This window comes from Parambassis ranga, chromosome 16 (assembly GCF_900634625.1).
Source record: "Parambassis ranga chromosome 16, fParRan2.1, whole genome shotgun sequence".
NCBI classification, from domain to species: Eukaryota; Metazoa; Chordata; class Actinopteri; family Ambassidae; genus Parambassis; species Parambassis ranga.
Genome location: NC_041036.1, coordinates 10,601,915 through 10,616,843, shown reverse-complemented (window position 1 = coordinate 10,616,843; position 14,929 = coordinate 10,601,915). Strand labels below are relative to the sequence as shown.

Here is a 14,929-nt window from a genome sequence, read left to right as displayed (position 1 = left end):
CGAATGTGAACTTTGGCACTTCTGAGCCGGACACCACCTGGAATGTGGGCCAAACTGGGATCTGTCTCAAAGGTGCGGTCATATGACTGAATGAGAGTCAACAGAGGTGAACATGGTCTCCTAAAACTCACTCGACGGCTTTCTTGGTGTGATCTTGAATGATCCGAGCCTGCTGGGGGAGATCAGAAGCTCGCACGGGGGGAGATGGGAGGTTTTGGGAACAGACGTGTTGTTGTTGTAGCGTAGGGAGCAGGAGAGATGACTTTGCTGTGTGGAGTTCGTCTGTGGATGCGGAGCGATTGAGAAACTTTTCTTCATATGTGCGCGCTGTGATCGGGAAAAAACTACAGGCACACATGGAGGCTATGAAGAGCAGGGAGCTTGGAGCAGCAGAGAAGACGAGCTCCAGCAGCCGCTGCCAGAGGAGGGTAGCGGCGGTCAGCAGTCCTTCCGTGTCCGGGGCACGTCTCACTTTACCTGGGGTCATGGACGCCGAGGGGAGGGTCGACGAGTCAAGACTGAGGATGCACATCTTCAAAAACGGTTTACCTGACTATCTGTCCTAAAATACAATAAATGACACATTAGTTACTTTCACATGAAAAACAAACCTGCATGTTTTCCTGTGGCCTGCTCTGCTAATGAGAGTTTTGGAGAGATCTGCTAAACAAACGTGTGACCACTCTCCAATATAATACCTGATTTATGGTGAAAACTGACAGACAATGAACAATTTCTATAGTAAACCAAACAATACCTGGCTACCAGAATTATTATGATCTCATTTTTTTTCAGTTGCTTCTTGGTGTATTTTATTGGAGAGGGGGCAAAAATCTATGTGTAAAAATTCAGAGATTAATGCCAAAATATGTAAAAAAAAAAATATATAAAAAAATAAAATGTATCACTGCAGGCCAGAGGAAAAATACTAATATTTGATTATTTTGGGTGGACGGGCAAGTATTGACCTGTTATGTTTGTATTTTGATCTAATACCCCTGAGACTAAAGATCGTTAGGTCACAATAGGCTAAATACAAATCTTAAATAATCCTTTAATGCCCATTTAGAAATATAAATCCGTTACTTATTCACTAAACTTCACTTCAAAAGCTTGTTTTGCCATTCTGTGGTGATACGTCATAGAACCATGGTTTGTAAAACTAAACACATCACCTGTTTAATCCTATCTATTTTAAATGTCAGTTAAAAAGGATGAAACTTTTCTTGTGAAATTGTGCCCAGGCTCATTCCTGCAGACCAGGTCAAGTGATGCTTTCCTTCAGGATGTGAACTCACAGTCGATCTATTCTCTAAAATGTTAATATTTCATTGTTCATCAGACCCTCCCTGGAGCAAAGAGCAGCAGCATGACTGCAGTGATAAAACAACATGCACCATTTATGGAGTTTATGAGAAAAATACAATCACATGATGTTCAAACAATATTCAGCCGTAGATGTGAGGATGCCTCTGGATCTATGTTCTGATGGGCTGTGTTATCAGGTTTGTTCTCACAGAGCGGTTCCTCCTGTGGCTCAAACATCACATTGAGTCTATCATCTGTGAGCAGGAATGTGGAAATTCACCCCCCACTTCTTTGTGGCCCTCTGACCTTTATGCACATTCCTTCCCTGAAAACACTGAAATCAACCAGCAGAGCCAGTTATTACATAAGACACTTCAAATCCTCAGGTTCTGCTGAAAACAAGGGTAAAGTTCACTAAAAAGTGAGATTTTCTCCTACAGTCAGTCCACTCAAACTCTTTATCCTCTGTGCAGGTGGTGTGTGTCCGTCTGAGCGAGGCCTGGCATGGCGTTTTGTCTTCGGGATGTACCCGTGCAGCTCCACAGCGTTGGAGCGCTCCCTGCTGCATGAGCAGCTGCTCGTACGTTACCAAGCCATGAAAAAAAAGTGGCAGCAGTTCCTTCCCCAGGCTGTGCGGATGCACCTCAATGGCACTGATGGTAAAGGCACAAATGCCACTGGGAAGAAAGTCATATATGACTCTGATGTTTTCGTTTAGTTTACAAATGTTTTCTCTCTGTTTCAAACAGCTGAGTTGATAGCAGCTGTCAAGTACTTTGACCAGAGGGAGGCAGAGGCCCAGCAGCAGACCCAGGATCAGTGTGAGGAGGTCAGAGACAGGCTGACCTTTTTGGAGCTCCAGGCTCAGGTTAGATCCATCATTATTATTATTATTATTATTTATTGGGTACTTTTCTGCATTTGTTCTGTTACACAGATCTCTCTCAGTATGTTCACTGAGAAGATCAGCAGGGAGGGTATGTGCATTTAGGGAAACAGACAGCAGGATCTAATTTTGTTAAGCAAACAGTTTATCTTTTATTTACTTTACATTCTTTGTATTTGCTTAAGTGTTAAGCTGTTCTATCTGCAGTGTGTGTGAGCAGCTGGTTCAGAGAGGAAGGCCTCTCATGCAAGCAGAAAGACACAAATATGAGAAATAGTTGACAGTCATCACATTATTATTATTATTATTATTATTATTATTATTATTATTATTATTATTATTTAGTGCAAAAACCTAACATATAGAGAATTTTGCCTATAATGGTGGAATACTGTCTCTATATTTCCTTCCTACTAACAGATATTATTTGAGCGGGTCACATTTGAGCATGATGAGCTGCGGGAAGCCATACGAATCATTGACAAGGATGCTCCTCGGACCAACAGAGACCTGAGCTATTACCAGTGAGTGATCCTCAGCCATTAAAATAAAATGTTCTGTGCCACAATTGTTTACTGTTGTTTTAAAATGATAAAAATCAACCTGATTAAGTCCAAATCTGTGAATCTAATAACTTTTTGTATCTACAGGAATGAAGGATTAGGCAATCTGTTGGTGTTGAGAGACATCCTCATCACATATGCTGCTTTTCATCCAGGTAATCGGCCACAATGAGTCCCTTGCAGGGTTATTGACTCTGACCTGATCAGTCAGGTTCAGGGGCTTATTGGTTTTGGTTTGTTTGGTTTGTTTTGGTTTGTTTGCATCAATAAAATAAAATAACTGTGCAACACTTGATTATTGATCCAGAGGTCAGTTACGCCCAGGGAATGAATGACCTGTGCAGCCGCTTCCTGGAGGTGCTTGACTCTGAGGTGGATACTTTTTGGAGCTTTTCTTGCTACATGGAGAAATTCTCAAAGGACTTCAGGGCTGATGGTCTTCACAGAAAAATAGGTGGGAAAACACTGCTGCACTTTGCCTGTAAGACCTCACAGATGCATAGGGAGCAACAGTGACTTGTTGATATAGATTTTTAGATGACCTCTAGTGGTGAAATATAGAAACTGAAAGCATTATTCCAGAGCTGGAAGAGCTTTATGATAGAACAGCCATTAAGGCAAAACAGAAGAACAAAATCACATATTGATCTAAAGTCCAGTTTTAACATAAAATGTAAATTTATGAGTTATTTTTAACATCTGTTAGAGTTGGAGGCTGCCCTGTTGAAAGAACTGGACCCTGTGCTTTACACTCATTTGGTCAAAGACAACATGGAGAGCTTCACATTCTGCCACAGGTAAATCTTTTATATATCCTCTTGTGTTATCAATTAAGTGGATTTATGCATATGTTGTGATTCATGTCTGCATGATGTCTGCTATCCTGTTTAAGGTGGCTGCTGCTGGGTTTTCAGAGGGAGTTTGCACACAGTGATGCACTCCGTTTGTTTGAGATCCTGAGTTGTGACCACCTGGAGCTCATCTCTCAACAAGTTGACCGAGCCCGTTATCAGGAAAGACTGGCACGGACATATAGCACAGGTGAAACCTTAAAGATCAGGTTCAGTGAAATATAAAACCACAACTGAAACACATGTGTGTTAAATGTCTCATGATGTTTCCAGAGGAGACTTCGGAGTCAGAGTTACCGGCCCTGAACACTGACTTCACCTTTGAGCTCTTCATCTGTGCGGCAATCCTGATAGAGAACAGGGAATCTCTGCTGCGCTGCCGTGATGATGTGCAGCTCATCCAGTTCACCAGCAGGTTTGTCTGCATGCAAGAATATATTAATAAATGTACAAATTGTGTATTTGTTTGTGCGTGATACAGTCTTAAACTTCTGTGCAGCCTTCAGGGAAGACTAGACCTGAATAGCACACTGAAGAAAGCAGAGCATCATTTCTACAACTACTGCAAGCGCTGTGCTTGGGATTATCTGAATGGTCACTGCAGAGCACACAGGAGCAAAGACGAGGACTTTTTTTATCAGCTGCGTAGTTTATTTGTTTTAAAATGATAGTTATGATTTATACCTGATCTCATATGCAACTGTAATTTTATGGAAAAGGATTTTTATGTGTGGATTTGATGGCTCATGGTGTTTGTCATAGCTGAGGGAAATACACTGATAATATCGATGGCTGCTTATATTTTTAACTTTGATTTGTTTTTGGTTTTTATTAGGAATGTACAGTATTTTAAAAAAAAAGCTGACCGGCGACAACTGTGAGACATTTTGTTTGGATGTATGAACAGCGTAATACCTCAGAGGAAGAGCTTTAACTGTTTTTTTTTTTCAGGTTATGCAATATCCCACTGCAGCAAGTGTGTAAGATGTGGTGTGTCACAACAGGTGCTGCCTGTAATGAACTGCAGTTATATTTGATGCCATAGCTAGCATAAGTGTCAGAGAGGCCTATGTAACAGGAATAGATGGGACTCTGGCAGAGGGACCATGCAGCAGTGGGGAAGAAAAAAGATACTGCACGACTACATTATAACTGTCACAATGTCTGTATGAAAATCTGTGCCTCAAATTAAACTACAGAAGATGATTTTTTTCAGTTTTCTATTTATTTTGTCACATATACAACAGATATGCTGACCTTTGGTTAATGTCTTGCTATCTCCTTTTGCTTCTAATGTAATTATGGCTATGAGATTTTCACAATGTTTGAAAACTGTCATTGGTTACCATCCAGTGTTATTACAGTGAAAATGGAACATGTGACCCACATTAACTGTATCCAGAAAATACTTAATTATGCTGCTCACTTAATTTTAGAATTCATGCCTAATTTGAATTTAAATTTGACATTTTCTGCTAGCAGAGAGCTACAGAGACAGGAATAGCAACTGTTTCTTTCAAGGAAATCCTTGCAGGAACATGGGTCTAGAACTTTCCCTGGTGGAGTCACCTGACTCCCTGATGGGCTCTCCCTGCACAGTGCTCTATATACACGGGGGAGCAGAGACACTCGCCCTCTTAGTCTGCCTGCCAGGAGAGGGAAAGGAGTGCTGGAGAGAAGCTCAGACGGCAGTGTTTAGCGCTGGGTGAAAACAGGGCATCACTTTAATTCAGTACACTCTCAAGTCTAACTGCACAAGGTAACCCGTTAGAATAAGAGGCAATGCACTTTGGCCTGGTTTCTTACTTTGTCTTGCTTACTGCTTGTCTGGTTAAAGTAAGAAGTTCCCAAATAAGTAAATATTGCATGGCATGACAAATGGAAGCAAAATGTCTATGAAACGTTCCTATCAGCCTTCTTCTGGATGGTGAGTGGGTCGGGGAGGTTTCCTGTTTAGTGGGTGTAAAACAAAGTCAGCCTTTTTCTGTTCTGTTTTACTGGATAACAAGATGTAACTCAATAATGGTCTGGCTGCAACAAGGCTGCATCCAATAGGCATACAGAAGGGCGGAAAAACAAACTTCAATCTAGGTAGTTTTCTGCTCTCTGATTAGGGGACTATTCCACTGTATGTATCTGTGTTTTTTTCTCTCTTTCTGTGCTTGGTTTTGTGGTTTTGTCAGAGCACACCCTTTTCAACTGTGGCACCAAAAAGCTCTTACTGAGTTCTTCACTAATCAGATATGTTTGTTATTGAACCTCAAAGTTGTTTTTTTTTTCTTTTTAAGTACTGATCCAAGCATGTTAATGAGATGCTGCTACGTGATCCCTACATTTTTATCTGCCTTCCATGTAGACATGCTGACACTTATTATAGTAACTGAAAGGTATTTGTGGAGCCAGCTGTCGGAAAATAGACACACTGATCACTATTGCAGGATCACATTTAAAGAGAGGCTGTATGCCATGCTGCTGAGGGAGGAGAGAAGCAGTAAGGATGGAGAATTAAAGGGCACTGTGACACAGTAAGCCATTTTGTTCATTCCAGATGTCTAAAGGACCTGCTGTGGGTATTGATCTGGGCACCACATATTCCTGTGTGGGCATCTTTCAGCATGGCAAAGTGGAGATCATTGCCAACGACCAAGGAAACAGGACCACCCCCAGCTATGTGGCCTTCACAGACACAGAGAGACTTATAGGAGATGCTGCCAAGAACCAGGTGGCCATGAACCCATCCAACACTGTGTTTGGTAATAATATTATTATTATTATTATTATTATTATTATTATTGTTGTTGTTGTTGTTGTTGTTGTTGTTGTTGTTATTACTCTATGTACTCTTCTCATTTAAATCTCCTTTAGATGCTAAACGTCTGATAGGTCGTAAGTTTGATGATGCCGTGGTGCAGTCTGACATGAAACACTGGCCCTTCAAGGTAGTAAATGACTCCTCCAAACCCAAGGTGGAAGTTGAATACAAGGGTGAGATTAAGACATTCTACCCTGAGGAGATTTCCTCAATGGTGCTCACCAAAATGAAGGAGATCTCTGAAGCTTACCTTGGCAAGGTAAACACAATGGCTCCTCCACACCTCTTTAAGGGTTTCTGTTACTACAATGCACTGGCTGATATTGTCCTACTATTTTTATAGCCTGTGACCAATGCAGTCATCACAGTTCCTGCTTACTTCAATGACTCCCAGCGTCAAGCCACCAAAGATGCTGGAACCATCTCTGGGCTCAATGTGCTGCGCATCATTAATGAGCCTACTGCTGCAGCTATTGCTTATGGCCTGGACAAGAAGGTATCACTAATGTCTGAAATGTAAACCTTATCTTAGTTGCTTAAGTTCACCTTAGTAATTCCCATCATTTATTTTTAGGTTGGTGGTGAGCGTAATGTTCTCATCTTTGACCTTGGAGGTGGAACTTTTGATGTGTCCATCCTGACTATTGAGGATGGCATCTTTGAGGTCAAGGCCACAGCAGGTGACACGCACTTGGGAGGTGAGGACTTTGACAACCGCATGGTGAATCACTTCATCGCTGAGTTCAAGCGTAAGTTCAAAAAGGAAATCATCAACAACAAACGGGCTGTTCGTCGCCTGCGCACAGCCTGTGAACGTGCCAAGCGCACCCTCTCCAGCAGCACCCAGGCCAGCATCGAGATCGATTCCCTCTATGAAGGCACAGATTTCTATACATCCATCACCAGGGCCCGCTTTGAAGAGCTCAATGCAGATCTATTTCGTGGAACTCTTGAGCCTGTGGAAAAGGCCCTAAGGGATGCCAAGATGGACAAGAGTCAGATCCATGACATTGTCCTGGTGGGGGGCTCCACACGTATCCCCAAGATTCAGAAGCTTCTGCAGGATTTTTTCAATGGCCGTGACCTCAACAAGAGTATCAACCCTGATGAGGCTGTGGCCTATGGTGCAGGTGGGTTTTTCAAGCTTTTATTTAAATCCAATAAACCTGATTTATGTAAGAGCTTCCTGGACATCGTGGCACTAGTTTCAACATTTGGAAACTCTTCACAGCTGTGCAGGCAGCCATCTTGGCTGGTGATAAGTCTGAGAATGTACAGGACCTGCTCCTGCTGGATGTCACACCCCTGTCCCTGGGAATTGAGACAGCTGGAGGGGTAATGACTGTCCTTATCAAAAGGAACACCACCATCCCAACCAAGCAAACCCAAACCTTCACCACCTATTCAGACAACCAGCCTGGTGTGCTCATTCAGGTACAATGACCTCTACATTGACAGCAGCTCACTCCCAATTGCCTCAGTATATTATAGATAATAACACTGAATCATTTTCAGGTTTATGAAGGCGAGAGAGCCATGACCAAGGACAATAATATCCTGGGGAAGTTTGAACTGACTGGTATACCACCTGCTCCCAGAGGTGTCCCTCAGATTGAGGTGACCTTTGACATTGATGCCAATGGCATTCTTAATGTGTCTGCTGTGGACAAAAGCACTGGAAAAGAGAACAAGATAACCATCACCAATGACAAAGGTACAACCATGCCTCCTAAATAAAGAAGCATTAAAATTAATGGTATATCTATATATAGAAAAAATAAACATGTTTCTGCTTATTCTTCCCATAGGACGGTTGAGCAAGGAGGACATTGAGCGTATGGTGCAGGAGGCAGAGCAGTTCAGGTCTGAGGATGAGGCCCAGAGAGAAAAAATCACAGCCAAGAATTCCCTCGAGTCTCTGGCCTTCAACATGAAGAGCACAGTAGAGGATGAGAAGCTCCAAGACAAGATCAGCCCTGAGGACAAGAAGACCATTGTGGACAAGTGCAACGAAGTCATTGCCTGGCTGGACAGGAACCAGGTAAAGCATCCTTTGACTAAACCATTAATATTGTTTACAGACAGAGGTTCACAGCAGTCCACATCATGTAATCAATGTAATCTATTAAAAAACATATTTATGTGCTTGTTCTATTACCCAGACGGCTGAGAAGGATGAGTATGATCACCAGCAGAAAGAACTCGAGAAGGTGTGCAACCCCATCATCTCTAAGCTCTACCAAGGGGGTACGCCTGGAGGAATGCCTGGGGGAATGCCTGGAGGAATGCCCGGTGGCTTTCCTGGTGGGGCTGGGGGTGGCTCCTCTTCTGGCCCAACTATCGAGGAGGTTGATTAAACACCCGGCAGATCTATAAGAGTATTCTTTCGATCAGACCAGTGTTTTGTGTTTCAAAGAATACTCTTATGGTTTAAAAGGTAAAGACAAAATTAATCTTGTTGAAATACCCAGCAGATCTCATTATATTTTCATCATCTGCCCTGTTTTGTTGATAATATTAAAATCTAATCCAATAAATCTGACCTTAACATACCACATTTTTTGTACAAGACACCTCAAAAATTCTCAATAAAGATCAGAAATGAAATGTTGATCTTGTTGTGTTTTGTTTACTATGTATTGCAATGACAGTTTAGATCTTCTCAGAGAGCATGCTACAGGTATGATTTTTAAGATTTTAATCTTGCAGCTGTTTGCTTGCAGATAAATCTGGTTCCTGTGACAACCTCAAATGTTTTGCTCAATATCCTTTTCCTGTGTTTTACCAAGCCTTAGTCATAGAAAATGTTGCGTATGTCAGATCTAAACTGTACAAAGTACATACAAAGTAGTTGTTTGCAGCCTTTAATGCTGGTTCCTCCTCTTATGTAAGAGGTTAAAACAAATACAAGAAGCATACAGCTTAACATACAGAATGTGATTTTAATGTAGCTTGCATGTTTTACTACAACCAACAGCAACATGGTCTTACTGTGCCAGTGGAATAATGCAACAATTTGTTTTTTAAAGCCTTGTGGAAGTGCTTATCACCAGATGCTCTCTTCTCAGACTTAGGCAGGTGTGTGTGTGTGTCTCAGGGTCAAGCATATGAGGTACGCACCATATAAAAGTGAGTGGCCCTCACAGATGAGGCTCAGGGACGTGAATCACGACTGAGACACAATCATGTTCTTGCTCATCAGTTGTTTTGCACTTGTGGCTTCTGCACTGGGTGAGTGAATAGAGATGTAAAAAAACACACACATCCGTATTTGGGATTTGAGGTGGCAATGTGTGGGTTTCAATCTTGTTTAATCTGCACTTCACAATGATTTAACACACTTTGTGACCTAACATTGCACAGACACATGTTGGTATATATGCACCAGCAGGTGTTTATTTTACATGTTGTCATGCCTCAGGGTGTGGAGTTCCTGCTATTAAGCCCCAAGTGAGTGGGTACAACAAGATAGTAAATGGGCAGAATGCCGTGTCTGGGTCTTGGCCGTGGCAGGTGTCACTTCAGGTAACATAATTAATCTCTATATCCACTGTAGCTACTATAATGAATGAGAACTGTTGTTAATGTGGATCCTCCTAATCCTAGGATAGTACTGGATTCCATTTCTGTGGAGGATCTCTGATCAACCAGTACTGGGTTGTCACTGCTGCTCACTGCCGCGTGTCGTAAGTAGCTTGACATGTGCCAGCAAAAACACCATACTGCATACAGCAACATTGTGTAACTTCTCTGTTTTTGTAGTCCCAGAAACCACCGTGTCATCTTGGGAGAGCATGATCGTCAGTCCAACACTGAGCCCATTCAGATCAAGACTATTGCCCAGGTAAGGATTGGCTTCTAACTCATCTATAAAAATGTCCACAGTTCTCTCAGTTTTAAAATGACACATGTGAATGAATTTTCAATGCCATCCATTCAGGCCATCAGTCACCCCTACTACAATGCCCAGAACTTCAACAATGACATCACACTTTTGAAGCTGACCTCTCCGGCGCAGATGACCCCCCGTGTGTCTCCTGTGTGCCTCGACTCCTCCGGCACCAACCGTCCCTCTGGCACCAAATGCGTCACCACTGGATGGGGCAAGACTGGGCAAACCTGTGAGTGAACAGCTTTTCTTTTTCCTCTACACAACCCTACATATACTCAATTGTGCAGAGATTTATGACTTTGACTTGCATTTCTTTTTCTGTCCTCAGCAAGTCCTCGCTACCTGCAGCAGACTGCCCTGCCTCTGCTCAGCACTGCTGAGTGCAGTCAGTATTGGGGTTACAACAGGATCACTGATGCCATGATCTGTGCTGGTGCCTCTGGAGTGTCTTCCTGCCAGGTAACAAGCACACAATGACATGAAATACTGAAAGCAAGGGATTCGGTCATGTCTTTAATAGTAGTCTAGTTAATTATATAATTTAAACTTTAAACATTTAAAACTGTAAACATTTTCAAATAGTTTTACTAAATATTTAATGTGTAGTTCATAAATTGCAGAATATATAGAAGAAGAAAATCAATTTGAGTTCACATTCTGCAAAAAGCAGAACACAAGTAATGACATGAAAACATGCCTGATTTTAGGGTGACTCTGGCGGCCCTCTGGTCTGTGAAAGAAGTGGTGTGTGGTACCAGGTGGGTATTGTGTCCTGGGGAACCTCTAACTGCAATGTGCGTGCCCCCGCCGTGTACTCCCGCGTGTCCTACTTGCGCAGCTGGATCGACCAGACTGTTGCCTACAACTAAAGTGGAAATGCACACAAAATCTTCAACACAACACAGGCCTTGGCTGCATGTTTCCCACTCCCACCATCACCAAGTGATTCTAGTCAGCTTCACTATTAACTGGATGCTATTGTTGCATTGACACTGAGTAGACGCAGCCACACGTCCTGCTGTTTGGTGCATTTTGACAAATAAAGCATTAAATATTTGAAATAACTACTGTTGGTTACATGTGTTTTTTTATGTCAACAAGACATGTGTATGTGCTCACTGCCGTGTGTCGTAAGGTAACAAGCACACCACATGAAATACTGAAAGCAAGCAATGCAACAGTTATTTCTTTAAAGTCAATTATAATATCATAATTATGCATTGGTCTTATATGGCACTTTATATTGAGATGCATTTTTCATTCACACCACATTCACACAGTGGCAGTGGTAAACTACTGGGGGAGACTGACAGAGACATGACTGCCAAGGTGTGCAAGTTGTGCCTACAGCCTCCGACCACTGCCGATTCATTCGTACACATGCAAGTGCCTTGCCCAAGAACACACAACAATGACTAGGGAGGAGCTGGGTTCAAAACGCCAACCTTCTGGTTATTGGACAACTCGCTCTACCACTGTTACCCTCCTTTATATAATTTTAAAACTGTAAACATTTCAAATAATTTATTTATAAGGTTTGAATATTGAATGCGTAGTTTATAATTTGCAGAATGCATTGAAAAAGAAAAGCAATAGAAATGCAAATCATTATTTCTGTATAGAAACCTTCAGTGTACGGAAGTGGCTATATGCATTAATAGACCACATATGGGTTTTCCTTGTTTTGAGAACACATCTGCAAAAAAAGCAGAACACAAGTAATATTGAGAATTTATCTGAGTCAATTTGAAAACAAAAGTCTCATTTTAGAGTGACTCTGGTGGCCCTCTGGTCTGTCTGTGTGAGTGTGTGTGTGTTTGTGTTGTTATCTAATTCTATTGACACATTATAGTCACATTTTATAGAGATATGGGGACATAAAGTCTTATGTTTAATGTCAAATGTTTGCATATAAGTAGACATGATTTAAGTCAAATAGTGACAGTGAAACATCTTCTGGAACAAACTGCAGCTTGTTTTGTGCTGCACTCTTAAAGGGGGACACGGTGTGGCGGTTCAAAATTAGGTTCAGGTTAGATTTAGATTAATTCAACCTCCATCTTACATGAAGCTCTCAAATTCAGCTTCAGTAATTATAATATCATGGTGTTCCATTTGTCCACTCCCTCTGCACAGCTGCATTTTATCATTGGTAGTTGCAAGTCTTGAGAAGGAGGAGTACTAAAAGACAGAGAGTGAAGACAAGTGAAGACGGCACCAGCCGACCAGACAGTGATCACCACACAGGCACACGGCTACAAGGAAGATGAGTGCAGGTACTTAAAATATAATATAATCTTGCTTTTTCATTCTTTCTTTATTTAATTTTCTACATTTATTATGAAAAAAATGTTTGCATAAATGTGCTTTGTGCAGGTCATCTTTTATGATAACAAATGAAATCCAGTGGAGAAATGGAATGCACCTTAACTTGTAATTTAGTCCAGTGAATTAGGAGCCTTTATGCATTATGTACCAGAAGAGATTTCAAAAATTTGATGGTCAAATCACATGCAGCGGAGCAAAATAAGATCAATTCTGCATTGTGGTTGCAGGTTTTCTATGTTGCATGTTTCAGAATGCAATTATCATTAATTCTGATCCTTTTTGCTCGTCAGGTAACATTACTTCCACTGGGGATCAGTCTGGACTGGCAGTGATTGCCAGCCATATGAAAACATTTTCCATGGTCATATACTGCATTGTTTTCATTCTCGGGACTTTGGGGAACGGTCTGGTCATCTACGTGACAGGCTTCAGGATGAAGAGAACTGTCAACTCAGTTTGGTTCCTCAATCTGGCCCTGGCTGACTTCCTTTTTACAGCCTTCCTGATTTTCTCTATCATTCAGCTGTCGACGGAGACTTGGCATTTTGGGATCCACATGTGCAAGCTTCACAACTTTGTCGCCAATGTCAACATGTTTGCAAGCGTCTTTCTCCTGACAGCCATAAGTCTGGATCGCTGCTTGTCCATCTGGGTGGTGGTGTGGGCGCAAAACAAGCGCAACGTGCGTAAAGTGCAGCTCATATGTCTGGGTATCTGGATAGCTGCGGCGGGCTGCAGCATCCCTTACGCAACATTTCGCACCGTTTCAGTTAGAAATGGGAAGGCGCAATGTGGTTACTCAGGAAACACCAGACCTGTGCACCTGTTGGGTTTGCTGATCCTTCGCGTAGTTTTAGGCTTCCTTATCCCATTCCTGGTGATACTGGTCTCTTATGTGGCCATAGGCATCCGTGCAAGGCGCCTGCAGAGAACTAGGAGCAAGAGATCTCGCCGAATCATCTTCTCTATTATTTTTGCGTTCTTCATCTGCTGGCTTCCCATACACATTTTTAGTTTCATTGAATTAATACATGCCCAAAACGAAAATATCATGGAAATTATTCTCATTGGAGGTCGCCTCTCTGTGGCTCTGGCTTTTTTCAACAGCTGCCTGAACCCCATCCTCTATGTCTTCATGTGTGAAGAGTTCCAGACAAAGCTTCAGCAGTCCATCTGCTTTGTTCTGGAGAGCGCCCTGGCTGAGGACCACCTGTCATTCACGTCCTCTCGCTCCCTATCCTCACAGTTTGCAAGGATTACCCGGAAGTCAGACTCTACTGCTCCGGACAAGAAAGCTGAAGGCGTCACACTGACCTCTACAGACAGCAAAGCAGTCTTCACTGATGAGACTGGATAAGCCCTCCACATTTTACACAGAGTGCAGGATCAACTCTGAGAAATGTAGATAAATAAAACTCATCTTTAACTGCAATGTACTCAGTAACAAACAGGTGCTAAGTGTTAATACATGTGTTAAAATGCCTAACCAATAGATTAGGTTTCACTTAATGAGGAAGTATGTGGGTTAGAGATCAGTTTGACAGCTCTCCTACGAGGTGTTGGTTTATCACAAATGAAACATTGCTGCAGTTTCATGCCATGCAAACACGGTGTTCTTCAAGCTGTAGCTTACAAAAAACCTATATGACATTGCTTAAAATTGACTTTTAACAGAATGATTTGTTGTTGATGCTCCAGCTTATTCATACGAATTGAATGTATAACTGACAGCTGTCACTATGCTTCACTGAACTTTATGCACTTGTAAACGGTGATTAAAAAACGCTTTATAGATGAACTGCATTTGTCTTTGTCACACATGAGTACACACCAAATGACATGGAAAACATCTTTCACATGTGCTCACACCCATTATGGGTACCTAGTCAGGTCTGTTGTGGGACAAGCTGTGGGCATTAAGTGAAGAGAGGCTGGTAAATGGATCATAATAAAAGGCAATAAAGAAATGAGCAGTCCCCCATTTTCACCGTGTATTGAACTCATAAAACTGACAGCAACCACATTTTTCCTACTTCACTCACCCAAAAGTGTTATTCAAAGATTTTGTATTACCTGTAAGAGCTCTCACTCCGTCTATCTTTCATGCTACTATATAACACAGCTAAACATTATCAATATACAAATCTGGAAAATAAGTTCAGCAAAGCAAACTACTGTCATGCCCCACACTCATCTATCACACTCACAACTGTGGAAGTAAATGCACCAGGCATTACTTCAGTTGCCTCCAACTCCCTTGTTGCACAAATGTTGCATTTTGGGATCTCT

The 14,929-nt window shown here is 41.9% G+C and overlaps 4 protein-coding genes across 6 annotated transcripts; all 4 read left to right on the top strand.

The window, feature by feature from the left end:
• Positions 1-4: 4 nt before the first annotated feature.
• LOC114448597 (TBC1 domain family member 15) lies at positions 5-4,814 on the top strand. 3 transcript variants are annotated; one of them, XM_028425640.1, is made up of 11 exons: positions 5-543; positions 1,343-1,712; positions 1,782-1,967; positions 2,058-2,176; positions 2,615-2,718; positions 2,845-2,912; positions 3,065-3,211; positions 3,464-3,554; positions 3,650-3,798; positions 3,882-4,023; positions 4,108-4,814. In XM_028425640.1, exons 2-11 carry the CDS (start codon positions 1,619-1,621, stop codon positions 4,274-4,276), a joined length of 1,269 nt encoding a protein of 422 aa, XP_028281441.1. In that variant the 5' UTR covers positions 5-543; positions 1,343-1,618; the 3' UTR covers positions 4,277-4,814. The 3 variants fall into 3 exon arrangements, with proteins under 3 accessions (XP_028281441.1, XP_028281439.1, XP_028281440.1); XM_028425638.1 differs by lacking the exon at positions 1,343-1,712; XM_028425639.1 differs by lacking the exon at positions 5-543 and having other exon boundaries at positions 790-1,712.
• A 393-nt stretch (positions 4,815-5,207) lies between these two features.
• hsc70 (heat shock cognate 70) lies at positions 5,208-9,013 on the top strand. The gene is made up of 9 exons (XM_028426314.1): positions 5,208-5,367; positions 6,157-6,361; positions 6,474-6,679; positions 6,764-6,916; positions 6,995-7,550; positions 7,652-7,854; positions 7,936-8,134; positions 8,229-8,461; positions 8,583-9,013. Exons 2-9 carry the CDS (start codon positions 6,157-6,159, stop codon positions 8,775-8,777), a joined length of 1,950 nt encoding a protein of 649 aa, XP_028282115.1. The 5' UTR covers positions 5,208-5,367; the 3' UTR covers positions 8,778-9,013.
• Positions 9,014-9,527: 514 nt separating this feature from the next.
• Positions 9,528-11,377, top strand: LOC114448301 (chymotrypsin-like protease CTRL-1). Its single transcript, XM_028425187.1, has 7 exons — positions 9,528-9,651; positions 9,842-9,945; positions 10,027-10,106; positions 10,183-10,264; positions 10,361-10,541; positions 10,641-10,771; positions 11,020-11,377. Exons 1-7 carry the CDS (start codon positions 9,606-9,608, stop codon positions 11,179-11,181), a joined length of 786 nt encoding a protein of 261 aa, XP_028280988.1. The 5' UTR covers positions 9,528-9,605; the 3' UTR covers positions 11,182-11,377.
• A 1,134-nt stretch (positions 11,378-12,511) lies between these two features.
• On the top strand, positions 12,512-14,438 carry LOC114448600 (chemokine-like receptor 1). Its single transcript, XM_028425648.1, has 2 exons — positions 12,512-12,588; positions 12,931-14,438. The coding sequence occupies exons 1-2, from the start codon at positions 12,579-12,581 to the stop codon at positions 13,995-13,997; spliced, it is 1,077 nt and encodes a 358-aa protein (XP_028281449.1). The 5' UTR covers positions 12,512-12,578; the 3' UTR covers positions 13,998-14,438.
• Positions 14,439-14,929: the final 491 nt, after the last annotated feature.